This window comes from Canis lupus, chromosome 26 (assembly GCF_011100685.1).
Source record: "Canis lupus familiaris isolate Mischka breed German Shepherd chromosome 26, alternate assembly UU_Cfam_GSD_1.0, whole genome shotgun sequence".
NCBI lineage: Eukaryota > Metazoa > Chordata > Mammalia > Carnivora > Canidae > Canis > Canis lupus.
The window spans coordinates 6,240,402-6,265,987 of NC_049247.1; the positions used below are offsets into that span (position 1 = coordinate 6,240,402).

At 46.3% G+C, this 25,586-nt stretch overlaps 2 protein-coding genes across 6 annotated transcripts; one reads left to right on the top strand and one right to left on the bottom strand.

The window, feature by feature from the left end:
• The first annotated feature begins 3 nt into the window (after window positions 1-3).
• On the top strand, window positions 4-11,306 carry EIF2B1 (eukaryotic translation initiation factor 2B subunit alpha). Its single transcript, XM_038574819.1, has 10 exons — window positions 4-170; window positions 1,408-1,509; window positions 2,567-2,703; window positions 2,799-2,915; window positions 4,729-4,841; window positions 5,584-5,652; window positions 6,464-6,539; window positions 9,007-9,132; window positions 10,048-10,258; window positions 10,753-11,306. Exons 1-9 carry the CDS (start codon window positions 158-160, stop codon window positions 10,210-10,212), a joined length of 918 nt encoding a protein of 305 aa, XP_038430747.1. The 5' UTR covers window positions 4-157; the 3' UTR covers window positions 10,213-10,258; window positions 10,753-11,306.
• Window positions 11,307-11,475: 169 nt separating this feature from the next.
• Window positions 11,476-25,288, bottom strand: DDX55 (DEAD-box helicase 55). 5 transcript variants are annotated; one of them, XM_038574810.1, is made up of 15 exons: window positions 25,102-25,288; window positions 23,063-23,113; window positions 22,883-22,969; window positions 21,884-21,975; window positions 21,737-21,799; window positions 19,068-19,217; window positions 17,662-17,851; window positions 16,305-16,387; window positions 15,856-16,082; window positions 15,385-15,571; window positions 14,537-14,629; window positions 13,575-13,689; window positions 12,991-13,159; window positions 12,428-12,717; window positions 11,476-12,221 (listed from the first exon to the last, which is right to left on the bottom strand). In XM_038574810.1, exons 1-15 carry the CDS (start codon window positions 25,207-25,209, stop codon window positions 12,045-12,047), a joined length of 2,082 nt encoding a protein of 693 aa, XP_038430738.1. In that variant the 5' UTR covers window positions 25,210-25,288; the 3' UTR covers window positions 11,476-12,044. The 5 variants fall into 5 exon arrangements, with proteins under 5 accessions (XP_038430738.1, XP_038430740.1, XP_038430741.1 ...); XM_038574812.1 differs by lacking the exon at window positions 25,102-25,288 and adding an exon at window positions 24,652-24,940; XM_038574813.1 differs by lacking the exon at window positions 15,856-16,082 and having other exon boundaries at window positions 15,385-15,516.
• Window positions 25,289-25,586: the final 298 nt, after the last annotated feature.

Below are 25,586 nucleotides of genomic sequence, written 5' to 3' on the forward strand. Positions count from 1 at the left end.
CGTACCCAGGGCCCCGGCCCCAGGGCGCCGGAAGTGGAGCGCGGAGACGCGCGGCGTGCTGGCAGTCCCTGTGGCCGCGAGTCCCCGCGGCGGTGGGACCCGCTCCAGCAGCGCGGGCTGTCCGGGTCCCCTCGGGCTGTGCGATCCAGAGGGCGCCATGGACGACAAGGGTAAGTCGTAATGGATGGGCTTGCTGGAACTGAAGCGGAGCCGCGCAGGGGTCCCCCCACCTGGCACGCCCGGGCGGGGCCCTGCGAGAAATCCGTTTGCAAGTTTAGGCTGCAGGGCTGTATTTGCTGCTTCCAGTCGCAGCTCAGTCCCTCCCGCTGCCCCTGTCTCCAGGGGATGGGTCTTCAGGGTATCCCCAGACCTTCCTCTCCCGCCGCTTTCCAACGCCCACCTCCAAAAAAGGGAGACTTAGACTAGGTGTGCGCGTCTCCGCGGTTGTGATTCCCCGCCTTCTTGGATTTGGTACTAGAATTTTTTTAAAGACGTTTTAGATGCGTTCATCTGATTATCAGGATGTTTCATTAAGTGAAACACAAGGGCAAACTGACTTATATTTCTCATTTAAAAGAAATAAGAGTGGGATGGGCTGCTGCATATACATGTGTATGTGTAAGTGGGTGAACAGGCTAGAATTGGCATCGACTGTCTGGACAGGTGGAGGGTAAGTTGATAAAGTGGTTGACTCTGGGATTCTCCTAGGACTTGTAGTCAAGGATTAGAGGGAGGATGACCTTCTGTTATCATGGGGTGGTGCTTAAATTTTATGCTCTTTGTGCACGGATAGGTTTTTCCAAAAAAATGAGAAAGACAGGGATGCCTGGGTGGCTCAGCAGTTGAGCGTCTGCCTTCGTCTCAGGGCATGATCCCAGGATCTGGGATCAAGTCCCACATCAGGCTCCCTGCATGGAGCCTGCTTCTCCCTCTGCCTGTGTCTCTGCCTCTCTCTCTGTGTCTCTCATGAGTAAATAAATCTTTTTTAAAGAGTGAGAAAGACAGCTCGTAAATACTAAAGTGGTGTCATCTCTATTCCTATCAACATTTATAACGCCCGTGAAGCCAAACACCCTGAAAAGAAAGTATTTTTTTTTAATAGTTTGCTTCTGGGGTGCCTAGGTGGCTCAGTCGGTTCACTAAATGTCTGTCTTCAGCTCAGATCATGATCTCAGGGTGCTGAGATCGAGCCCGGCGTCAGGCTCCCCACTCAGCTGGAATCTGCTTCTCTCTCTCTCCCCCTCCCACCCCACTCCATGTGTGCTCTCTCTCAAATAAATAAAAATATTTTAAAAAAATAGATAAATAAAATCAGTTTGCTTGTTAAGGTCAGCAGTCATTGAAAAGCTCTCTGGTCTTACATCCTACTAAATGAATTTGATTAATCACTTTTTTCTCCCTCCCCAGAGCTAATTGAATACTTCAAGTCTCAGATGAAAGAAGATCCTGACATGGCCTCAGCAGTAGCTGCCATCCGGACTTTGCTGGAGTTCTTGAAGAGAGATAAAGGTGAAGAGAGTGATATTTGAACACTCTGGGTGTTAGGGAAGACCTCTAGTAACTGTCAGAAGTGTAGGAAGTAAGACTGTGTCTGGCGCTTGTAAGGTAATGCAGCTCCAAGTCCAGCTTCTCCTTCATGTCAGTCTTCCTTTTAACTTGGAAAGAGCCCACTGGTTATCATTAAATGAGTCCCCTTTCATAAGTGAGATACACTTTGAATCAAGAGTGACCATGTTATATCAAGTTAACCATGAAGCTTAAATTATAGCAATAGTTCAGCTTTGCAAGTTTTTATGCAGCTTCTGACTTATGCCAGAATTTGTGCAGTTGCTACAGAGTATCCCAGAATTCTAGTATTCATGTCATTCATTGGGATTGCCTACTAGTTCAGGCATCCTAAATGTAAGTTTGTTGGTAGAGCATGACATCATTTATAAGCAAAATAACAACAATAGTAATAGTAATAATAATGCTTCCTTTAATTCGAAGGGTTGGCCTAAAGCCATGGTGTCTTCCCACTGTACCTACAATAACACCCAAATACCTGAACCTTGCCTACACCACCTCACAGACCTCACCTTGCCACTTCCTCTTCATTTCCTCCCACGCCGTCCCTCACTAAACTGTGTGTCAACCCCGGTGGCCTCTCTGTCATATCAAGTTTGTTTCCATCTCAGGATCTTTGTGTTGTAGTCTACACCTACACCCTTCCTACTGGATCTTTATGTGGCTGGATCATTTTTTACCCAGGTCTCAGTTTAAATGGCCTCCACTCAGAGGCCATCCCTGTTAGCTTTCTAAAGTAGCCCCTTACTTCTCAACATGCTGCTGCTTTCTTTCCTCAATCAGTCTGTAACTTGTGTATTTCTTTGTGTGCTTGGTTTTTGCCACTAGAAAGAGAGTTCTGTCAGAGCAGGGACCCTGTCTGTCTGCTCGCTGATCTGCCACTGCCATAGAGGATGCATTCAGTAAACACTGGTTGAACAAATGAAATGTTTGCATCACATACCCACCAAGGGGCTGTGATGATAAACTGAACATTACATTCCTCATGTGATCAATCCAGGGGAGACGATCCAGGGCCTGCGAGCCAATCTTACCAGTGCCATAGGAACCCTGTGTGGTGTGGACTCCTCCGTGGCCGTGTCCTCTGGTGGGAAGCTCTTCCTGCGTTTCATCAGCCTTACTTCCCTGGAATACTCTGTAAGCCCTGCCTTCCTTGGGTTACCTTTCTACTTCTTTGTTCGGCTGCTTTACCTGGATCTCAGTTCCTCCACATTTTTCTCTTTTCTTCTTAGGATTACTCTAAATGTAAAAAGATCATGATAGAGCGAGGAGAACTTTTTCTCAGGAGAACATCCCTATCAAGAAATAAAATTGCAGATCTCTGCCATACTTTCATCAAAGATGGGGCGGTGAGTAGATTTTCTTAGGTGCAGTAATTGGGAGCAGAGACTTTGGACTTAGACTCCTGGGGTAAAATCTCTCCTCTGCCACTTACTTGCTGTGTCACCTTGGACAAGTTACTTAACCTCTATGTGCTGTAGTTTTCTCATCTGTTAAATAAAGGTAACAACAGCACCCACCTCATCAGGTTGTGGGAGGAGGTAATGAGATGACCTAAGGACCCTATACTATGCCTGGCACACAGTAAGCACTAAAGAAATGTGTAGATGTTATTACAGAGTCTATCATATTAAACAGGCAGGGGCGCGCCTGGCTAGCTCGGTCAGAAGAGTGGTGACTCTTGATCTCTGGGGTCATGAGTTCGAGCCCCACATTGGGTGTAGAGATTACTTAAAAATAATAAATAAACTTTAAATAAAATAAACAGGAAGAGAAAAACCACTGGGATAGCATGGATTCTTGGTTTAATAAGATGTCTTTACCAAAGAAGTATTTTCATTACTGGTTACGTACTAAACCCAAATCACCACCTAACAGCTGTTGGCACTGGTTCATACTGTCTTCCATACTGTCTTCCAGGGAAGATTAGCACTGTGTTGGGGTGTTGTCTTTAATTTCATCTCTAGTGCTAATTCAGAGATGCAGAGCTGCCAAGTGTTTGTAGGTGAAGACGGGAGCTGCAGGTTAAGCCAGTCCGCCAGCAAAGGGGCAGTAAAACCTTTATGATATCTCTTCCATGGCGTCCCTCTTCTGCCACCCCAGCCTCAGACCATAAAATTATTTACTTGCATTTTTGACTCTGAAATCTTGTCCTGCTTTATTATCCCCTTCCCAACCTTTGAAGTGTGTTATTCAATAAATGATGTAATAGTTGTGAGTGGAATCTGTACAAAAGCCAGTTGCAAACAAAGTTGCTTTGGGGCAAATGGAGGCAAGATTAGGATTGCCTCTTGCTAAGGCCCCTCTGTTTCCACCAAACTCCTACACTCAGCTTTCTGCGGGTTTCATTTGCTCTGGTGTGTTTGAACCTGTTAATACCTACCTGCATCAGCACTGACTTTAGGCTAAATTCAGAACAGAGCTGCCCACATTTAAACCTACAGATGAACCACCTTGGGATCTCATTCAGGGACGTTCTGATTCAGCAGGTCTGAGGTGGGGCTGAGAATATGCATTGCTAACAAGCCCCTGGGGGAGGCCCAGAAAGGAACTAAGGTGCTCTGTGCATCCATTTTGCATTATGTAGAACCATTTAGTCTGTTCATTAGAACAAAGGTGAAGTGAGTGTCTGCATATTGTATCCAGCCCACAGATAGGTTGTGTTTACCCCAAATGGTATTTATTAATTTTTAAAAATTAAGTAGCCAACCCTTATGTCTTGGATTTTCAAGAAAATATCAGATGCTCTGGCAGTTGTGAGACCACATGACAGCAGCTGGAACTTGGCCTCTCCTCTTTGCTGCTAGCCCTGCCTGAGCTGCTGCATTTCTTTATGCAGCCTGCCTAATGCCTGTGGACCTGAGTGTGCAAACCATGTCTTAGAAATGGGAAAGCCAGCTCAAAGGAACTAAACAGAGCCTTCGGACAGAAAGGCTTTTGTATCTTGTGAGCAACACCACATGGAGATTCTACTCCCGGATTTGCTGTAGGAAGAGGTGACCCACAATAGATGTGCCATCGAGGATCTCCTTCCTGATGCCAGTTGGTTTGTGAGAAGGCATACAGAGAAGCCTTGGGGTACTGGGAGCCTGCGTTAGCAGGGCACAGCGCAGGTGATTGCTGCTAAGCTTGCCCTTTTGACAGAGGTTTCTTGGTCCACAGAGAATATTAACTCACGCCTACTCCAGAGTGGTCCTGAGAGTTTTGGAGGCAGCCGTGGCGGCCAAGAAGCGTTTCAGTGTGTACATTACAGAGTCACAGCCTGATTTATCAGGGCAAGTATCATTCCATTTGGTTCTGGGCCCAGCAGTCATTCTAAAGTGCAAACTGAGGATTAAAACCTGTGTGGGAAGCCCCAAAACATGTCCCCGAGTGGCCAGTTACCCAGCATTGCCTTTGGGTGTCTTCCTGCCCCTGAAGGAAGATCCCTGTGAATTGGCAGTAGCCACAGTACAGGATCTAGGCTGTTTACTTAGTAGTTAAATCAGAGGAACAGCAACAGATACATCAGTGGAAAGATTTTTATCAAGGACTAGATAATTCACATATCCATCTAGAAGATAGTGAAAGGGGGATCCCTGGGTGGCTCAGCGGTTTAGCACCTGCCTTTGGGGCAGGGTGTGATCTTTGAGTCCCGGGATCGAGTCCCACATCGGGCTCCCTACATGGAGCCTGCTTCTCTCTCTGCCTGTGTCTCTGCTTCTCTCTCTCTCTCATGAATAAATAAAATCTTTAAAAAAAAAACAGAAGATAATGAAAGAAGAAGCTTTATCCTTTTTTTCTGAATTTGGTTCTCTTACCCAGATTCCCCAAGAATATTGTTTTCCTGAAATACCTATTTTCTTCTAAAGAACCCAAATTCTTATTTCTTTCATCCAGAGTCTTGGGATGTGCCCCTTAATCCCTATGAACTGAGTTTCAAGCTAATTTGATTGACCACTGTCCAAATTAAGTGACTCATCATACATCACTATGGGACTCTTCAACTTTTTCTGTTCTCAAAATGTCACTTTCCAGTAAGAAAATGGCCAAAGCTCTCTGCCACCTCAACGTCCCTGTCACTGTGGTCCTAGATGCTGCTGTTGGGTAAGTTCCCAACTTCCCTGAGCACGGTTGCTTTTCCTCACCCACTCCCAGGTTTGCCTTGGAGCAGGGTTTCCAGATTGATAAAACCTCACTGGGTAATGTCCTGCCTTTGAATTGATGGCTGCATTAATCCAGCAAGCTCATTATAAGGTCTTAAGAGTGTATGCAGGACACAAGCTGTAGGGTGTTGCAGAGAATGAGAGTCGTTTATGTAGTTTTATGGTGCATTTTAAGAGCACGATGCAAAAGTTGGGTTAGGATCAGCACACTCCCTCTTTACAGAAAGGCATGGGCTAGCTATCCTCAGTGGCACTCTGGGATTCTGTGACTCACTCATGCAACTTTGCTCCTAAAACTGAGGACAAGTGTTCAGAGAATTGTCAGTGTACCTCACAAAAGAAAACAGGACTGAAAGTCTCTCAGAAAAACACAAACACACAGAAAGCAGCTGATAAGGAAATTAAGAATGCATTCAGAAGAAAACATTTTGAAGAATTCCCTGAATTGTTCATTTTCAAAGGTAAATTGGCCTTTACCTTAGCTGAAAGATTCCTGAATTACATAATGTTCTTTTCCAACTTGAGATCACAACAGGCTTTTAAATTTTTGTTTTGTTTGTATTGAAGTAGATCAGAAAACAGTATGTACCACAAGTAGCAAGGATCACATCAGGTCATGAAATCCTCATTATCAGTCACCACACCTGTATACATGTGCCAGCAGCCATGGGGGAGCGCCTCTGTCTGTGTCTCTCCTGAATAAGTAAAATATTAAAAAAAAAAAATTTTTTTTTTTGCTTTAATTTTTTTAGCTATATCATGGAGAAAGTGGATCTGGTCATCGTTGGTGCTGAAGGAGTTGTTGAAAACGGGGGGATTATCAACAAGGTAAGAACGTCAGTTCTGTAGAGCTCCTTGCCCCTGACGTGGACCCGGGCTGCTGACCCCCATCTTGGCATCCACTCTTCCATTCTGCTTAGTCTCCATATGTCACCATCACAGCCAATGGTTTCCTTGGCCCCAGAGGTCACTACAGTGGCCAAATTTTGGTCACATTTCTTTGATCTCTGTGAATCATGGGAATACAGTTTATCTTTTCTCAAAACATGTTTTAACTGGAATTGAGTTTGACTGTTGGTTGGTTTTTTTTTTTAAACCGAGCATATTTGACATCAGTATAAAGTAGTATTAAAATTCTTTGTCCATTGCCTAACATGGGAAGATTTCATGATCATTTGTTTCTTGTGGTGTGTAGTGAAAGACACATAACATACAGTTTTCACATTTAGCGTTCAGTGGCATGATTTCACTCAGCACGATATTTTCTTTTTTTAAGTATTTTATTCATTTATTTGAGAGGGAGAGCACATGAGTGGGGGCAGAAGAAGCAGGGTCCTCACTGAGGTCCTCACTGAGCAGGGAGCCTGACATGGGGCTCAATCCCAGGACCCTGAGGTCATGACCTGAGCTGAAAGCAGACACTTCACCGACTGAGTCACCCAGGCGCCCCATAATCAGCACGATGTTTTTTTGTTTGTTTGTTTTTAATTTTTATTTACTTAAGATAGGCACACAGTGAGAGAGAGAAAGGCAGAGACACAGGCAGAGGGAGAAGCAGGCTCCATGCACCAGGAGCCCGACGTGGGATTCGATCCTGGGTCTCCAGGATCGCGCCCTGGGCCAAAGGCAGGCGCTAAACCGCTACGCCACCCAGGGATCCCCAGCACGATGTTTTTAAGGCCCATCCTTGTGATAGCAGGTGTCACCTCCATCCCTCTTTTTTTTTCTAATAAAGATTTTATTTATTTATTTATTTTTTTGTTTTGTTTTTGTTTTTGAGATTTTATTTATTTATTCACAAGACACACACAGAGACAGAGGAAGAGGGAGAAACAGGCTCCATACAGGGAGCCCGATGCAGGACTCCATCCTGGGACCCCGAGATCACACCCCGAGTCAAAGGGAGATGCTATACCACTGAGCCACCTAGGCATATAGCACATTTGTTTGTCCACCCATTCCTGTCCACTTGAGTTGTTTCTACATTTTGGCTATTGTGAATAATGCTATTGCAAACATAGGTGCACAATTATGAGTTCCTATTTGCAGTTGCTGTGGGTATGTATCTGAGTGGAACTTCTGAGTCATGGTAATTCCATGTTTAGCTTTTCTTTTTTAAAGATTTTATTTATTTATTCATGAGAGAGACAGAGAGAGAGAGAAGCACAGACACAGGCAGAGGCAGAAGCAGGCTCCATGCAGGGAGTCTGACATGGGACTCCATCCTGGGTCTCCAGGATCACACCCCAGGCCGAAAGCAGTGCTAAACCGCTAAGCCACCAGGGCTGCCCCATGTCTAGCTTTCTGAGGACCTACCAGACTTTTCCACAGCAGCTGTACCTTTTTCCATTCTCAGCATATACAAGTATTCCAGTTCCTCTACATCTTTGCCAATACTTGTTATTTTGGTTTTTAATTTATAGCCATGCTAATAGGTGTGAAGTAGTATCTCATTGTAGTTTTGACTTGCGTTTGCCTGATGACTGAGGATCTTGAGCATCTTTAGAGCGTGTGTGTATTGGCCATTTGTATATCTTTGGAGAAATGTCTATTCTGTCCTCTTTTTATTTTTTAAGATTTTATTTATTTATTCCTGAGAGACAGAGAGAGGCAGAGACACAGGCAGAGGGAGAAGCAGGCTCCGTGCAGGGAGCCCGATGTGGGACTCGATCCCGGGATTTCAGATTACACCCTGGGCCGAAGGCAGACGCTTAATCACTGAACCACTCAGGCATCCCATGTCCTCTTTTTTAAAATATCCTCTTTAGGAGTGCCTGGGTAGCTCAGTTAGTTAAGCATCTACCTTTGGTCAGGTCATGATCTCAAGGTCCTGTGATCGAGCCACATGTTGGGCTCCCTGCTTGGTGGGGAGCCTGCTTTTCTCTCAGCTTCTGTGCTTGTGTTCTTTCTCTCAAATAAATAAGCATTTAAAAAACTGAAAGAGGGCAGCCCTGGTGGCTCAGCAGTTTAGCGCTGCCTACAGCCCAGGGCGTGATCCTGGAGACCCGGGATCAAGTCCCACGTTGGGCTCCCTGCATGGAGCCTGCTTCTCCCTCTGCCTGTGTCTCTGCCTCTCTCTCTCTCTCTCTCTCTCTCTCTCTCTCTCTCTCTCTCCCCCCCCTCCTCTCTGTGCATTCTCATGAATAAATAAATAAAATCTTTTTAAAAATAAATAAAATTTAAAAAATAACTGAAAGATCTTAATTCCAAAGCCAGATTTCATATATTATATAGTCACTCACATGCTTTTGAATGTGCTATAAGGTCTTATCCTTCATTTTCTCTGTGTCTCCAGATTGGAACCAACCAGATGGCCGTGTGCGCCAAAGCACAGAACAAGCCTTTTTATGTCGTTGCAGAAAGTTTCAAGTTTGTACGACTCTTCCCACTAAACCAGCAGGATGTCCCAGATAAGTTTAAGGCAAGAGTTTTTTTACATATTTGAAGGGGTATTTGAGTCTATAAAGATTTTTATTTATTCATGAGAGAGAGAGAGGCAGCGACACAGGCAGAGGGAGAAGCAGGCTCCAAGCAGGGAGCCCAATGTGGGACTCGATCCTGGGACTCCAGGATCACACCCTGGGCCGAAGGCAGGCGCTAAACCGCTGAGCCACCTGGGCTGCCCAGGGGTATTGAGTCTAAACTGAAGCCTTTGGGAAGAAGCAGTGTAAGAATATTTCAGTAAGTTACTCCCTTCCCATCACTAGTTTCTCTAACACTTGGGATACAAAGATCAGTTGTTGGCTGAGCTCAGAATGAGTCCCATTTGTCCCCAGAACTTCAGTCTCTCCGTCTCTCTCAGGTACAAGAAGGGGCTGGGAGGATACAGGGAGAGCTGATGGTTCAGTCCAAGCCTTGGAGTCAGTCATGAGGCTCCAGCCCCCATCTCCACCGCTTACTGACCATGTGACCTGGGGCAAGCACTCTCATTTTACATTCTGGGCTTCAGTCATCTTTAAAATGAGACAAAAGTGCTGAGCGATCTGACGGTTCTGAAATAATCCTGGAGAAAAGCTTGGCACGTGCCAGGCACATAGTAAGCACTCTGTACACTCTAAATTGTTATCTCAAGAAGCTTGGAGCAGTGACTCCAGCACAGCAGTGAGGGCAGACAGTTTATCATTAAAATGAGGCTGTCAGCCCAAGGGCCACCATCCTCTGGCTCCCCTGCAGCACGTGCCCTCCTCGCCAATATGCTGCACAGCTGGCTTCCCCCACCTCTGGGGAACACAGAACATGTTCAGGGAGTAGTACACTGATTACACAGGCCAAGCCCACATCACATCTGAGCCCTGGGTATGTGGGGAAAACCAACATGTGTTTCCTGTCTCCTCAGTATAAGGCAGATACTCTTAAGACTGTGCAGACGGAACAAGATCTCAAAGAGGAGCACCCGTGGGTCGACTATACCTCCCCTTCCTTAATAACACTGCTGTTTACAGACTTGGGGGTGTTGACACCCTCAGCAGTCAGCGATGAGCTCATCAAGTTGTATCTGTAAGCGCTGGATCCTCCTGCCGGCGCACAGCCAACATACTTAGGGCAAGGTGAGTAGCCTCTTGACCCCTCCATGAGCCAGACCAAAAGTGAAATTTTTTTCTTTAAAGATTTTATTTTTAAGTAATCTCTACCCCCAACATGGGCTCGAACTCACCACCCTGAGATCAGGAGTCACATGCTCCACTGACTGAGCCAGCCAGACACCCCTAAAACTGATTTTTTTTTTTTAATTTTTTATTTATTTATGATAGTCACAGAGAGAGAGGCAGAGACATAGGCAGAGGGAGAAGCAGGCTCCATGCACCGGAAGCCTGACGTGGGATTCGATCCCGGGTCTCCAGGATCGCGCCCTGGGCCAAAGGCAGGCGCCAAACCGCTGCGCCACCCAGGGATCCCGATTTTTTTTTTTTTAAATGAAGACTTAGGACTAAGGACCTAAAACCCTAATAAGATCTGGAGAATTTTTTATCCAGTTTAGCCCATCTAAAATGTATTCATGGTTTTCCTAAAACCTAACCTGAATTGTGTTTATGGTTTCCAGACATTTTCCAGTGTCCAGAAATACAAGTTAAGTTATTGGCTACTTAACCAATGAAAGACATGCTCAGGCCCACCTCCCTTCTTCCTGCACTCCAGACTGAATTGCCAAAAGCATCGATGAAAGAAATGCAGGCCTGCCTGAAAAAGCAGACATTCCTGCCTGCACCCAGGCACCCCTACAGGAACCAACAACTGCCCAGGACATGTTACAAACGGTGCCTTATGAGAAAGGCCAGAAACCCAGGTTGAATTTACAGGAGGCTTCCGGTGGTGACCACAAGCCCAGAGTTGCCGTCCCATCATCAAGCTTGGGACAGACAGAATGGGAATCACCAAAAGAACCCAAGGAAGTTAGAAACAGCATTTAGCAGGAGTAGCAATGTGTGGCTCATCATGTATGAAGACCTTCTAAAACATCTGCACACTGAAATTCTGTATCTGTGAAAGATGTGAATTTCCCTTAAATTCTGCTTCTGAACAGCTTTTTAAAAATTGTACTTGGGTACAAAGTCAGCATCTTTTCAAATAAATTATATGAAGTATTTTGATCCTGAACAGCTTTTTAAAAATTATACTTGGGTACAAATTCAGCATCTTTTCAAATAAATTATATGAAATATTTTGATAAGGTGTTGCATCAGTACTGAGTGCTACCTGAGGCCCAAAGGTATTAGTCATCTTGGTGAAGATACTCTGCAGCCACATTCACACATTTGACACTCAATTGGAAGGAAACTGTTTATTCGACACAAAGCATAATTTTTTTCCCAGAATATGACTTGCTTCCTTGGTTTTTCAGATAACCCCCCCATAAAATGGTGGTGGGGACTATTCTTCAAAAAGAAGAAACACCCTGGCAGCATCAGCCACCCCATGCAAGTGTTTTGTGCAGTTCCTCAGAAATAACAAGTCCAGGGATGAGGACACTCAGGAAGATCAGGTGCCTGAAAACACTAAAGAAACTTAGAAAGCCAAAAATCAAGTATACCTCAGTATGTTTAGGTTAAAAAGTAAGTATAAAATAGCCACAGAAAAAGCTTGAAGTTATAGGTAACCCATCAAAATAAATATTCAACATCTATTTATTTACACTTAGTCTTATACACTCCTGTTGGACCTAAGGGCCAATGAGGTCCGAATAAAATATTCATGAGCATGAAGCCTCCCCTCTGTCCCAGTCCCAGAACTGTCGACTGCAGTTCTGGCACACAACAAAAGCACGTGTGAGCCATGCCGGGTATGGGGCCTCTTCACTGTATTCCCTGCACTCTCCTACACGCCCCAGAGCCAGCATCAGCAGTCCTCTTCCAAATCAGGGATCCCCAAATCTGCTGTCGTGACTGTTCCCTTGCCACTTGAAAACAACCCCTTCTCAAATTCTTCCTCAGTAATTTTGCCTTTCTTAAACTTTTTCAAGAGCCTCGTGTCGTTAAGAAGTTCTTCCATGTCCTCATCTTCGATATCAGAACCCTGAGTGCAGAGCAAGAAAGCACATTTCTTAGCAATGTGTTCCCATAGCAACAACACTCTCACATCAGCTTCCACAAACACACCATGCTCCCTCCTGAGTCACAAAGGAATACAGCAACAGAGAGCCCCATGCAGCTACTACAAGACTATCTTGATAAAATTCACTCAGATTTCTCAGCTGAGTATTCAAGTAATAAAAAGTGTACCTCTTCCCTCTTCCTTTTTTCATTCATTCTTTTCTTCTTCTCCTTTTTGGCCTTCTGCTTTGACCAAGCTTTATTTTTTATATTTTTCCTCCCTTCATTTTCTCTTTTCTCTTTTCTTTGTCGCTCCAGTAGTTTCTGCCTTTGTTTCTCTCTAATTTTATCTTTAAATGGAATGTTGTTTGTGTCAACATCTGCAGGCACAAAATCTGGGAACTGCCGTCCCCTCAGTTCTGGCATCTTGGGCATCCGCAGCAGGGCAAACCCTCGAGCAAGACTAGCAAAATCAAGATCTAATTAAACCAAAATGGCAGAGTTAGCACACCCAAAATAGGGTCAGAAGCTCCAACCCCAGGAAGACGCCGGTTCTGACCAAATGAGCTAATCGGGTTCATTTTAATTAGATTTAAAATAATTACATTTTTGCTGAAAAAGAGTACTTGGCAGCCACTTTGTTCTGTCTACACACAAACCCTAGCAAGACTTCTTTTAAATTCTAGAAAATAACCCTGATACGTGCCTAACATTTTTTAAGGCCTGCAGGTATTACATGAAGTCCACCTTACCCTTTAATCTGAAGATGAGGTTGCATTCGTGCTTTGCATAAGCCTGGACATATGACACAAAGGCCTTCATGCCCTTTTCAAACACAGCTCTGTCGGCCAGGGCCATGGACTTGAGCTTTGGAAGGAGATCTCCTGTGTTTTTCTGGAGCTTCATCTCCTGCAGGGGACACTGCACACAGACCACATGCTCACCCCCAAAACCCCATCAGAACCAGTGCCAATAAAACCAAAGGCAAAACAATTCACTGTAATCTTTAATCAGAGGCACTGAAGCCCAAATTCCCAAGTATTTTGTTTGGTCTGATATTTTTTTAAAGAAAATTTTAAATAAGTTTTACATAACAATCCTGATTTCTAGTCGGAAAATACCCAACCCAAGTACTAACAGCTGAAGCTGAGCCACCTTAAATGGAGCATGCCTCCCCATGGCCTTTAGGCCAGCATGGTCCCTGTCCTTCCATCACCACCTGGCCCCTGAGAGTCTGCAAACCACCCCCCTAACTTCCGGACCACTTGCTAGAAAGGAACTCTACACCAAGTCTCCTGTCACTGGGCATTCTATATGAAAAAAAGAGACCACTTACTTTTTGGTTAATTTCAAGGAAAGTGACATAGGACTCTTCCATGGGAAGGAGGAATACGAGCGCGCTGCCACCGTGGCCAATGCGGGCTGTGCGGCCACAGCGATGCACAAAGGCACTGTGAATGCAGGATGGGAACATGTTCACCATGTGAACGGTGGGGTGGAGCACGGGCCCAGGGCCACCAGACTCCATGGCTCAGCCCTATCCCTGCCCCTTACTAGGGTCACAAACACAAGAGCTGGCAGGTAAACATAGATGCAAACCAGTAGGACTCTGCAAGACATTTAATGTGAAATACAAAACTTTCAAATATATGCCTATCTGATGACAAAAGTAAAACACAGTCCTAGTAGAAAACTAGCAGACAAAAGTAAAGGAAAGTGGCCTGTAAGCCCTCCAAGAAGTAACAATTACCACCACTCAGGAGGCCTATTCCCCTGGATTTTCCTATGTTTGGAAGCATTTATGAGAAATACATGTTTGCTTTGGGAGAATAAAGGAGACTTTCATATATGGTGTTGTGTGTCGCTTTCCTTTAAGCATCTGTAAGATACATTTATGCAAAACCTCTAAAAAGCAGGTGAAAATAATGAATTGCTGCATACTATGGAATTACTAATTTGACACACCAATGACAGTTCACCTGTTCACCCATTTTTGCTATTTAGAGTAACATTTTGGGTACCTCAGTGGCTCAGTCAGTTAAGCATCTGCCTTTGGCTCTGGTCATGATCCTGGGGTCCTGGGATGGAGCCTTGTGTTGGGCTCCCTGCTCAGCGCGGAGCCTGCTTCTCCCTCTCCCTCCCCCTGCTGTGCACTCACATGGGCACTCTATCTTAAATAAATAATAAATAAAATCTTTTTTAAAAATAAATAACATATTGATGAACATCATTATGCAGATCTTCCTCAGAATTTGTGGGGCCACATTCCTGACAGGGTCACATTCTGTCACACTGTACCTTGCGCTGCTGGGAGGGTCATATTGCAAAACCCAGTTTACTTCAGGAATGTCTATTCCTCGAGCCATGACATCCGTGCACACTAAAATCCCACTAGAAATTGAGAAAACATCGTTCTGAGCAAGGGGGCCACCAATGTTATCACCATCAATTCTTACTGGCCTCTGTGTACAATAACAATAACACACGGTTTCAGAAACTCTCGCAGAAGCCAGCATTCAGTAATAACATTTTGACCTCCTAAGGATCTTTAGGACTCTCCCAATTTCCAATGAAAATGGGAAGTAGGGAAAAGACCAGGAAAGGATTTTTTAAATATTTTCATATTTAAAGCAAAAAACTGCAGTGAAATCTAATCCTGAGGTGTAACAGTCCATTCTACACACTGTCTAGAAGAGTGCATTTAACAATACAGCCAGGATGCTCAGTGGAAAAGCAGGGAAGTGTGACTTCTACACACAGAATCAATTACGGTCTTTGTGCAGTGACCTGACGACAACCCACAAGACCTCAATGAGCTGCTCCTCTCCACACTCTCCACCCATTCAACAAACAGGTATCAAAACCCCCTAGCCAGTCAGCGGGCCAGTTACTGGGAACAAAACACACAGGTCCGTATTCTTAGAGCTTACGATCTCACAGCAAAGCTGGCAATAACTAAAGACATCAGTGCAGCACAGCATGATGGGGTCAGGCCAGGGACATGGGCTCCCCCGCAGGCCACACAGAGCAGATGTGATAACTGGTCAGAGGAAAAGAGGGCTGCAAGCAGAGAACACAGCCCACATGAGGGCTGAGACGCAAGGTCCTGCCAAAGCATACAGTGAGCTCCAAGGCAGCAAACCCACCTTTGCAATTTGCGGAACTCCATGAAGATCTTATTGCGCTTGTGTTTCATCTTCCCGTGAATGCACATAATCTTCACACTCTTCACCAGGGCCTCCAGGGCCTTTCCGTAGTATTCCACACAGGCACAGGTGCTGCCGAGAGGGGACAGCAGGCTCAGAGTCACTGGCCACTTAGGGTCACCTAGTGCTAGGGGAGGGAGGTGGCAAGCACCAGACGTAGCGAGATGAGTGGATCCCCTCTGGGAGAATGGCTACCAACAGCATCCACACTAAACTCCAAATCTGAAACTTTATGGAGTTCTGACCCCAGGACAAAACCCCACCATGTCAGATGCTGGGCTGGCTGCCTTTAAAAGCAATTCCCAGCCACCTCCTCCCTCACCTCCCTGTACAAACAACAGAGGCTGGGCCAGCTAGCTGCACACTCATTTCCCTTGCCTCTCCGGAGGTGAGTGGCTCCAAGTGACTCACCTTTGGCCCCTAAAGATAAAGCTTGAGTCAGCTGGGGAGGAGGGGTTTCTGAGAAAGCTTTCTGCTCTTCTGATGTGAAGAATGCCCTTCCCACTCCCTCTGCCTTTTCTCCTTTCTCTGTTTTCAGTGCAGATGGGAAAGCAGGCATGACACTGGCCATCTTCAGACCATGAGGGGACAAACAGCAATAAAAGGCCAAGACAGTCACAGCAACACAGACCTGGACACTGGGGAGACATAACCCAATGTCAGGACCTGCCTAACCTCTGGCTTCCTTTCTACAGAAAGAAAATAACTCCTCCTGCTTGAGCCACGAAAGTTCTGTTTTCAGTTATTTGCAGACAAAAAACATTCCTGAGAAAATCCCAAACCTTAGGGCTACATGTATCTGTGCACTCCAGATGTGGCTGAACCCCAGATTCTCCTACCACAGGACCCAGAAGGATTACCTGAAGAAGATCAGGTGTTTTTCCTGCTTATGATTTCGAAGAAAATGTACCAGCTGGTTAAATTTCTCATCTGCCTTACATACCTGCAAAGTTAAAAGGAAAACCAGTAAGATTTTTTAAATTTATAGATGATAATAATCTCTTTAGCTACTTTCACATTTAGCCTTAAATGTTAAGGAATCTGATTCTCTCCACTGATCGAATACACTTTCTTCAGTATGTTAATCACCCTGCCTAGATCAGAACAGGTGTTGCTGACAAAAGTAAGTCACAAAGTCATGGAACTAAAAAAGAACTAAATGAAAAACCAAAGTCATGGAACTGAGAGACACACAGTCATCTAATGCAATTGTCCCCAAATCCCAGTATACAGACAGGGACCAGACCAGCTATACCCAGCGTAGGTTTTTTTGTTCCGTTTTGTTTTTTACATAAGCTCTACACCCAACATGGGGCTTGAACTCATGACCCCAAGATCAAGAGTTGCAAACTCTCTGGACTGAGCCATCCAGATGCCCCTCCAGGGTAGATTTTTTTTTTTTTAAATGCAGATTCTTGGGCACAGCATATAAATTCAGTAGGTCTAGGACTGGACCCAAGAATTCATATTATTTAAGAGCCCCCTGGAGATTCTGGTACAGCTCCACATTCAGAAATCACAAAGATGAACACAGGTTTCCAGAGAGGAATGTACAAAATTTGAAAGACCTTGGAGACAGACTCCAGTCCCAATATAATAAAGTACTCCATCCAGGCCCCTAAATTGGAGACATTTAAACCCATCTGCATGTATTCCTTCTATTTTTACCAAAACCAAATTCTCAGTCTGGAATTTCTTCCCACATACTCTTCCATCTCTCTAAATGCAATCACTGAAATGAATACAAAACAGCAGAAAGCAACAAGAGCCACAGTGGGTGTCCAAAGTTAACAATTATTTGTACTTAATATGTACTAAGCACTGGCCTAATGTGTATTAATCCTCATCACAATTATGAAGTGGGTAGTACTGGAGCACTCTTTTTACAGGTACATGCCTCTAGTTTAATTAGTAAGAGACAAAGCCAAGATGTGCACCCAGGCTTTGTCCTGGGCGGTCCTGCTCCAACACTCGCTCCTAGTGATGCACAACATTACCTACAGACCCCTCCCTCTGGCTGGGAAAGGCCAGGCTCCTGACTTTAGTAGCCTAGCCCAGAACTGTCAGCAATAAGGATGATGCCCCATGCAGGTGAGCCTGCTGGATTTCAACACCACCCTCGAGGCAGTTGCCCTAGAGGCAGTGCCACGTTGTATGTTAGACCCTAGTCAGCATTATCACTAAACGGCAGAATCAGTAAGGATATCCAGTGCGCACCATGTAGTAGTTCTCCAGGCGGGAAGGAGTTTTCTGGGTGCTGCTGGCAGCTACACCCTTCTCCTTCACCGAGATCCGGACAGGGTTCCGCAGGCCCGCTCTCACCAGGCTCTCCACTTCCTGTGTCTGAGTTGCTGAAAAGAGGCCTGTTCTCCTCTGCTTTGGCAAAAACTCCAGGATGGTGTTGATGCTAAAAAAAGAGGACTCCAACTTAACCCTTTGTTTATCAGCATCATCAACAAATACCACTTATGATACTAAACAGGTATTTTAAAAATTGGGGAAAAAAAGCCATCACAGTATTTACACTAGACATTAACCAGGAAAAAAATAGACATTAACCAGGGGATAAGATTATGAACAATTTTTATTTTTTTATACTCTCATTTTTCTAAGTTTTCTCCAACTTTTTTTTTTTTTTTAGTTTTCTCCAATATTAACATATAATTATACTTTTATCATGTGGGGCAATTAAAAGGAGAGAATGAAGGTAAAACAAAAAACTTTTTGGTGGGGGAGTAGGGGACTGGGAGGCTGTCAGTGAAGCATTTGCCTTTTGGCACAGGTCATGATCCTTAGGTCCTGGGATCAAGCCCTGAATCGCTTTTCCTTCTTCCTCTATTCCTCCCCCTGCTTGAGCACTCACACTCTCTCTCAAATAAATAAAATCTTAAAAAAATAATAACAAAAAAAGTTTTGAGACTAAAAACCATGGAACTATATATATTTTTTAAGATTTTATTTATTTATTTATTCATGAGAGACACAGAGAGAGAGAGGCAGAGACACAGGCAGAGGGAGAAACAGGCTCCATGCAGGGAGCCTGATGCGGGACTTGATCCTGGGTCTCCAGGATCACACTCTGGGCCAAAGGCAGCACTAAACTGCTAAGCCACCTGGGCTGCCCAGAACTATACATTTTAAGTAGGTGAACTGTATGATATAGGAATATATCCCAATAAAGCTATTCAAAATACCAACACACACACACACACACACAAACTTCAGGGGATCCCTGGGTGGCACAGCGGTTTGGCGCCTGCCTTTGGCCCAGGGCGCGATCCTGGAGACCCGGGATCGAGTCCCACGTCGGGCTCCCAGTGCATGGAGCCTGCTTCTCCCTCTGCCTGTGTCTCTGCCCCTCTCTCTCTCTCTCTCTCTGTGTGACTATCATAAATAAATAAAAATTTTAAAAAATTTTTCAAAAAAAATCATGAAGGAAAATGCATCTTAAGAAGTAGAAATGGAATTAAAACTGTGTGGTAAAATTTGAAAGATCAAACACCTTAATGACTTGAAATTCAAATGAGGCCAATAAGGGCAGTCAGTAAGTGGTAAAGGAATTCCACTTTGCTCTCCTTTTTGCCCACCATAACCCAAAGCCAGCGAAGCCCATAGTCCAGTACCTTGCCTCAAACCCCATGTCCAGAAGTCTGTCTGCTTCATCCAACACCAGGACCTCCAGGGACTTCACACAGCTAGCCAGATCCAAGCCCTCCACCTTCCTCCGGAACATGTCCTCCAAGCGGCCTGGAGTGGCCACAATGATGTTCCCACTTTGAAAACACAGTAAACATTTGCCATACTCTCTGGATCTTGGGAATATCTGTGATTCCAAAAACCAAATTTTGTAACCTCCACCCCCAAAGTCATCTAAGTTCCAGGGAAGGGAAATACAGCCATGAGTGAGGATAGAGAGCTAAGGGCAAAAGCCAGGACCATGAAGGAGACTGATGGGTTCTGGGCCAAAAGCCAGGTCAGAGTCAGCACACGCTGGCCCATTGGCCACATCTGGCCTCCACCTGTTTTTGTGACATGTCATTGGCACACAACCACACCCATTCATTCATATATGGTCTTTGGTGGCTTTCACACTACCACAGTGGAGCTGAATACTTGTGACAAACCATATGGTCCACAAGCCTAAATTATTTACCATCTGTTCCTTTACAGAAAAGGTTTGCTGACCCCTGACCTAGAACAAGCTACTCAACCACTCTACACCCCTGGTAATTCATCTATAAAATGAGAATGTTAGGGATCACTGGGTGGCTCAGCGGTTTCACACCTGCCTTTGGCCCAGGGTGCGATCCTGGAGTCCAGGATCAAGTCCCACATTGGGCTCCTGGCATGGAGCCTGCTTCTCCCTCTGCCTATGTCTCTGCCTCTCTCTCTCTCTCTCTCTCTCTCTCTGTCTATCATAAATAAATAAATCTTTAAAAAATAATAAAAATAAAAAATAAAGATCACAACCGCAGGGATCCCTGGGTGGCGCAGCGGTTTGGCGCTTGCCTTTGGCCCAGGGCGCGATCCTGGAGACCCGGGATCGAATCCCGCGTCGGGCTCCCGGTGCATGGAGCCTGCTTCTCCCTCTGCCTGTGTCTCTGCCTCTCTCTCTCTCACTGCATGCCTATCATAAATAAATTTAAAAAATTAAAAAAAAAAAAAAAAAAAAAAAAGATCACAACCGCAGACAAAACACCAAATGTGGCCCCTACACACTGACTGACATGCAAGAAGTTGGTTTTGTTTTGTTTTGTTTTTAAATTTCAAGTATTCTCTATACTCAACTTGGGGTTTGAACCTACAACCCCAAGATCAAGAGTTGCATGCTCCACCACTGAGCCAGCCAGGTGCCCCAAGAAGTTTTTTTTCTCTCTTTTAATATGAATTACGTGCCAATGGTTAGAAGTCTGGAGCTAACACATAAAAATCTGGAATTCCATTTGCTTTTTAAAAATTCAAAATCTGACAATACTGAACCCAGAATCCTGCAAGGCTATCAGCTAGAGCTGAGTATTCGGCTAGGTACTGGGCAATTCCTACCCCATCCCCACCCCTTCTCACAGACTGGTGTTAGCCTCTGTCCCCTGCAGGAACGGACTTTTTTACCTCTGCTGAAACGCATCTCATGGGACAGCCAAACATACCGAATGCTCAATAGAAGCAGTTCTATTAAGATTTTCTAACAAATTGGCCACAAAATCTATCACTGCCCATTATAAATCTTATTCATGGTAGGACTGAAAAAAATCCAAAGGGCTAACAGCCACCACGTTTGGCAACATCTACGTGTTAATTAAACACCTGTGTGTGCTCAGCACCAAGCAAGGCTCTGCAGATACAATGCTGTGGGACAGCACCCTGACCTACAAGCCTGCCTGAGGACACAGGGATGCTGGCCCACGCAGTGCTCTAGAAAGCCAGGTCTGTACAGCAGCTAGCTCGTGGGGAGGCAGCAGCAGTGGAGAATGGTGGTCTCGCAAGCCCTGTACGGACATCAGTATCCTTCCTAAGGGCCAGCAGAAGCCACTAAAGGGTTTCTAATGAGTGACATGACCCAACTGACATTCTGAAAAGGCCACCTGGGTTGCTCTGTGGAAAGTGGGTTATAAGATGGCAAGAGGAGAAACACAGAGGACACAGAGTGATTTAGATCAGAGTGGAAGAGGTGGCGCGGGAAAGAAGCAAAGGGCTAGAGATGTGTGCTCTGGAGGGAGCATGTAAAGGATGTTGGTGATGGTTAATGGCGTGCGGGGACAGAAGGGACAGTGAGGTATCAAGGCCAATTCCCAGACTTCAGGAGATGCACAAAGATGGACAACCAGGAAACTCCAGGTGACATGGAGATTTGGGGACAAAAATCAGCCATTCCAGACACACCTGCAACAGCAGGGAAATGCCCAGGAGATGCCAGGCAGACAAGCAGCTGCCTGCAGGTCTGGAGCTAAGGCTAAGGTCAGGGACCACCAGGAGCGAGATGAGACCACTTAAGAGAGCCCTGAGTGAGAAAAGCAAGGGCCCTGAGGCCTGCCTAGTCAGTCAGCCTGGTGGGGGGGGAGGGGGCAACACCCCAACTTCTTTCTCCTCTGCAGGGCAGGACTGAGCGGGAAATGCTCATCAGGGCCTTAGGGGAAGGGCCAGCAGGCAAAATTCAAAGTGGGCCTAGAGAATCAAACTTTTGGGAAGAGCAGGTTGCCGAAGGGAGTGCTCCCCATTAGGCCTATGCCATGTATCACCTCCTCTTGGGTTCAGGGCCAAAAACAAGCAAGGAAAGGAGTGGAAGCAAACTTACCCTTGTTCCTTAAACCTGGAAACATCGTCTGCAGGATTCCTGCCTCCGATCCAGAGAATCTGGCTAAAATAAGAAATGGGTCTTTGAGCAGGTCAGGCAAAGTGGTCAGAAAGCCCACAGCTAACAGGGACACTGCATCCAACTTACCTGAACTGTGGGAAGGACTTTGTGAAATGCGCCAGGACTTCATCTACCTGAATAGCCAGCTCCCGGGTGGGTGTGATGATGATCGCCCCGACCTAGCCATGTTGGGGGAAGGAAACAGTGAGCAGAGCACAGGATTTACAGAGCTGAACACACACACCAGGACCATCCCCCTCGCAGAGCCAAGTTTCCAGAGGAACAGCACTTCCTGGGCTTCTTCAGCGGCCAGTCACAGTGCTTATCAATGACTTTTCTGAATCACAATCAGTTCAAACACTGAAACACTGCTCCTGTGGGAAATGCAGGGTCAGGTTCCGAAGAGCCTCTGGTCATGTTTTGTCGATCATAAGCAGGCTGGCTTTACGTGTGCTTCTGTTTATTTATGATATACAGAGAGAGAGAGAGAGAGAGAGAGAGAGGCAGAGACACAGGAGGAGGGAGAAGCAGGCTCCATGCCGGGAGCCCGGCATGGGACTCCATCCCGGGACTCCAGGATTGAGCCCTGGGCCAAAGGCAGGCGCTAAACCATGGAGCCACCCAGGGATCCCCTGTGCTTCTGTTTAAAGACACCTTAATTAATATAGAGTTGAATTATCAACACTGAATCAGTTGCCAGTTGCCTTTACGCTTGAGGCCATTTTAAACATTGAAATCACTAGCAAAAAATGCAAATATCACAACAGTAAACAGACAGTGAGGATGCCTGTTTACAATCTGGGAGCTCAAACAACTAGGCAGAGCATTGCCTTGTTCAGACTCAGCTGGGAATGTGCACAGTAGAGGACTCAAATTTTTTGCTACTCTGCACAAATCCATGAATGAGGGAAAAAACACAGTATTGATCTGGGGAGCCACAAATAAATTTTTTAACAAGTAGGCAAATTCACAAATACGATATCTGCAAATAGGGAGGGTATTTTTTTCCCCAATCTTTTGACCCACTTCTTTCAACTGTGAACTCTATAAGGACTAAATAAAAATAAGACACTGAGCTATCCTCACCTGATTCTTTTTTAACTTCTCTTCCCTTCTCAGAAGAATCTCCAGGATGGGGATGACAAAAGCGAGTGTTTTGCCACTACCTGTGACCTGCCAAGATGGAGAAAATTTGGTTTGCTTTTCCTCACAGTTCATTCTGCAGGGAAAACAGGAGGACAAGCTGCATTTCCAGGAGGTACTCACCGCCTCTGCAGCGACATCTTTGTTTTTCATGAAGAGAGGGATGGTTGCAGACTATAGAGAAAGAGATGCAAAGCACCAGTTAGAGAATCCCAGACTTCACAGAGGTGGCAGAAAGACCTAGGAACACAGTGGGTGGCCTGGTTCACCCTGGACCCCACCACAATGCGGACTCTTGGTAGAGTCACCACAAGGTATCCCAGGGGTACAGCCACAGTGTCTACAGACAGTGTGGAGGAGACAGCAAGCTGGGATGATTTCTATGCCCTTGGGGAAACACACAGCAATCCCTGGAGACCCAGAGGAGAGGGCATGCTGCTGGAACGTAGTAGGTAGAGGCGAGGGATGCTGTTAAACAGCCGACAATGGCCAGGACAGTTCCCCCAAAATAAACGATCAGCCAGCCCAAGATATCAAGAGTGCCAAGACCGAGAAACTCTGCTCTAGACCACTGTTGTCCAAAAGAAATATGATGGGACCCACATATATGGTTTTAAATTTTCTGGTAACCACATTAAAGTAAAAAGAAACACATAAAATGAGCTTTACTAATATATATTATTTGACCTAAGAGATCCAAACTACTGTGACTTCAACATGTAATGAGTATTTAAAAGTTAACAAGCTACATTCCATTCTTTCTTCATACTGAGTCTTCAAAATCCATTGTACCTTTTACATCTGGAGCACATCTCAATTTAGACTCACCATATTTCAAGTGTTCAAGAGCCACCTGTATCTACAGACTCCCACAGTAGATGGCACAGACCCTGACTGCCAATACTGATGGCAGGGGCAGAGTCTTCTTGTCAGTACTACATCCCCAAGTTTCCTCTCCAGCCTTCTCCACATCTTTCCTGAGGATCTGATGGACATCTCAACTCAGCATTTCAAAACAGAACTCCTGAATTTCCCTTGGAAACATGTTACCTCTTCCCACCTTCCTCATCTCAGGACAAGGTACTGCCATCCACGCAGCTGCTAGAGACAAAAACCTCTGATTCCCTCTAGATTCCTCTCTTTTCTAACTCCTCCATCTGGTCCCCCACAATCTGAAAGCTCTCTCAGACTCCACTTCTCAGTAGCCACTGCTTCCTCTCCATTCCAAGCCCCCACCACCTCTCACTCAACACTAGCCCCCTGACCTCTTGCTTCTCAAAGCCCCTGGAGTCCATTCTCTACACCGCAGACACCTCCCTTCCCTTCCTACATAGCTCCCCTTTGCACTTAAATATAATTCAAACTCTTCCAAGACCCTGCTTCGCTCAACTCTTATGCTACTCCCGTTGCTCCCGGCAAAGACCTTCGTTCTGTTCCTCCCAGGTCACCTCCAACCCCAGGACATTTACACGGACAGTGCTCTCTGCTGGGATATCCTACCCCAATCACCCCACAACCAGCTCCTCAGTTTCAGCTTAGTGACACCTTCAGAGGGGCCTTCCCTAACACACCATCTTAACCTCCAGTCCGGGGCCTTACTGTCACTGTCTCATCGGTGTGTTTTAGTTCCTCAGGGACACTTATCACCTACTGAAATTACCGTATTCTTCTACTCCTTCTCCCTCCCCTGCATTAGAGGATAAGGCCCATACCTGGAGACCAACACTGCAAAATTCCCAGAGCCTGGAAAACCGGATACACAGTATGTCCTCAAGATTTTTTGAGTAAATGAATAAATTGGGCCAGAACCTTCACTTAGCCCACGTAGTAACAACAGCAGAAAACATTACTGAGCTCCCGTAAGGTGCCCATAAGGTCCCACAGCATCCCGACGAGGCACCGCATCTGCCGTGGAAGGCAGCACAGAGGTTAAGTCACCGGCCCCAGTCACACAGCTAGAGCCAGAGGCAGCAGGCACTCAGGCCCCAGCGCTCCCGGGGGAGGGGTCGCGAAGTCAGGGCCCAGGCGCAGGTGCGCCGCCCCCGCCTACCGGGCTCAGGGACACGCGGCAGACACCTCGCGCCCACCCGCCGCGCGGGACCACCGGGGGCCTGGCCCGCCCCGAGCCTCCCCGAGCCCGAGGACCCTTCCCTGCCCGGTACCTGCACCGGCGTCATGTGCGGAAAGCCCAGCTGCCCAAGCGCACCCAGCACCTGCGGGTGCAGCTGCGTCGGCAGCGACTCCCAGGAACCCTCTGTCACGTGCTCCATGGCGCACCCCTCCGCCTGGGCCCCAGCCGCCTGGACGCCACTCGGGCGCCGCCGCCGAGCACTTCCGCTTCCGGCCGCCCTCGGGACCGCCGGCAACCGCGCTCTCGCAGCAAGGTTCCGGAGGGCGGGGAAAACGCCGGGGCGGCGGGAGCCGGAAGAGCTGATCCGCCGACAGTGACCGCGGGCGGCGGGGACCAGGCCCGAGTAGTACCGCCCGTCCCGCGCGGCCACCTGGGCTCCGGCGCCCGTCCCTCGAGAGCGGGCATTTGGGCGGGAGGACTGTGCTCCGGCTCGCTCGCTGTCTGCGCCCATCGGAGGCAGGTGGCCGCACAAGACCTGGCCAAGGGACAAGCGGATCTGGAGGGAGTGGACAGAAA

Excerpts from the sequence above, each read along its gene's own strand:
- EIF2B1 (XM_038574819.1), top strand. Across the intron at positions 2,916-4,728 it reads CTTTCATCAAAGATGGGGCG|AGAATATTAACTCACGCCTA; the intron begins GTGAGTAGATTT and ends CTTGGTCCACAG. Across the intron at positions 5,653-6,463 it reads GTCCTAGATGCTGCTGTTGG|CTATATCATGGAGAAAGTGG; the intron begins GTAAGTTCCCAA and ends TAATTTTTTTAG.
- DDX55 (XM_038574810.1), bottom strand. The coding sequence starts at position 25,209 with ATGGAGCACGTGACAGAGGGTTCCTGGGAGTCGCTGCCGACGCAGCTG. Across the intron at positions 17,852-19,067 it reads GACATGGGGTTTGAGGCAAG|CATCAACACCATCCTGGAGT; the intron begins GTACTGGACTAT and ends CTCTTTTTTTAG. Across the intron at positions 14,630-15,384 it reads GAGTTCCGCAAATTGCAAAG|TGGGATTTTAGTGTGCACGG; the intron begins GTGGGTTTGCTG and ends CTCAATTTCTAG.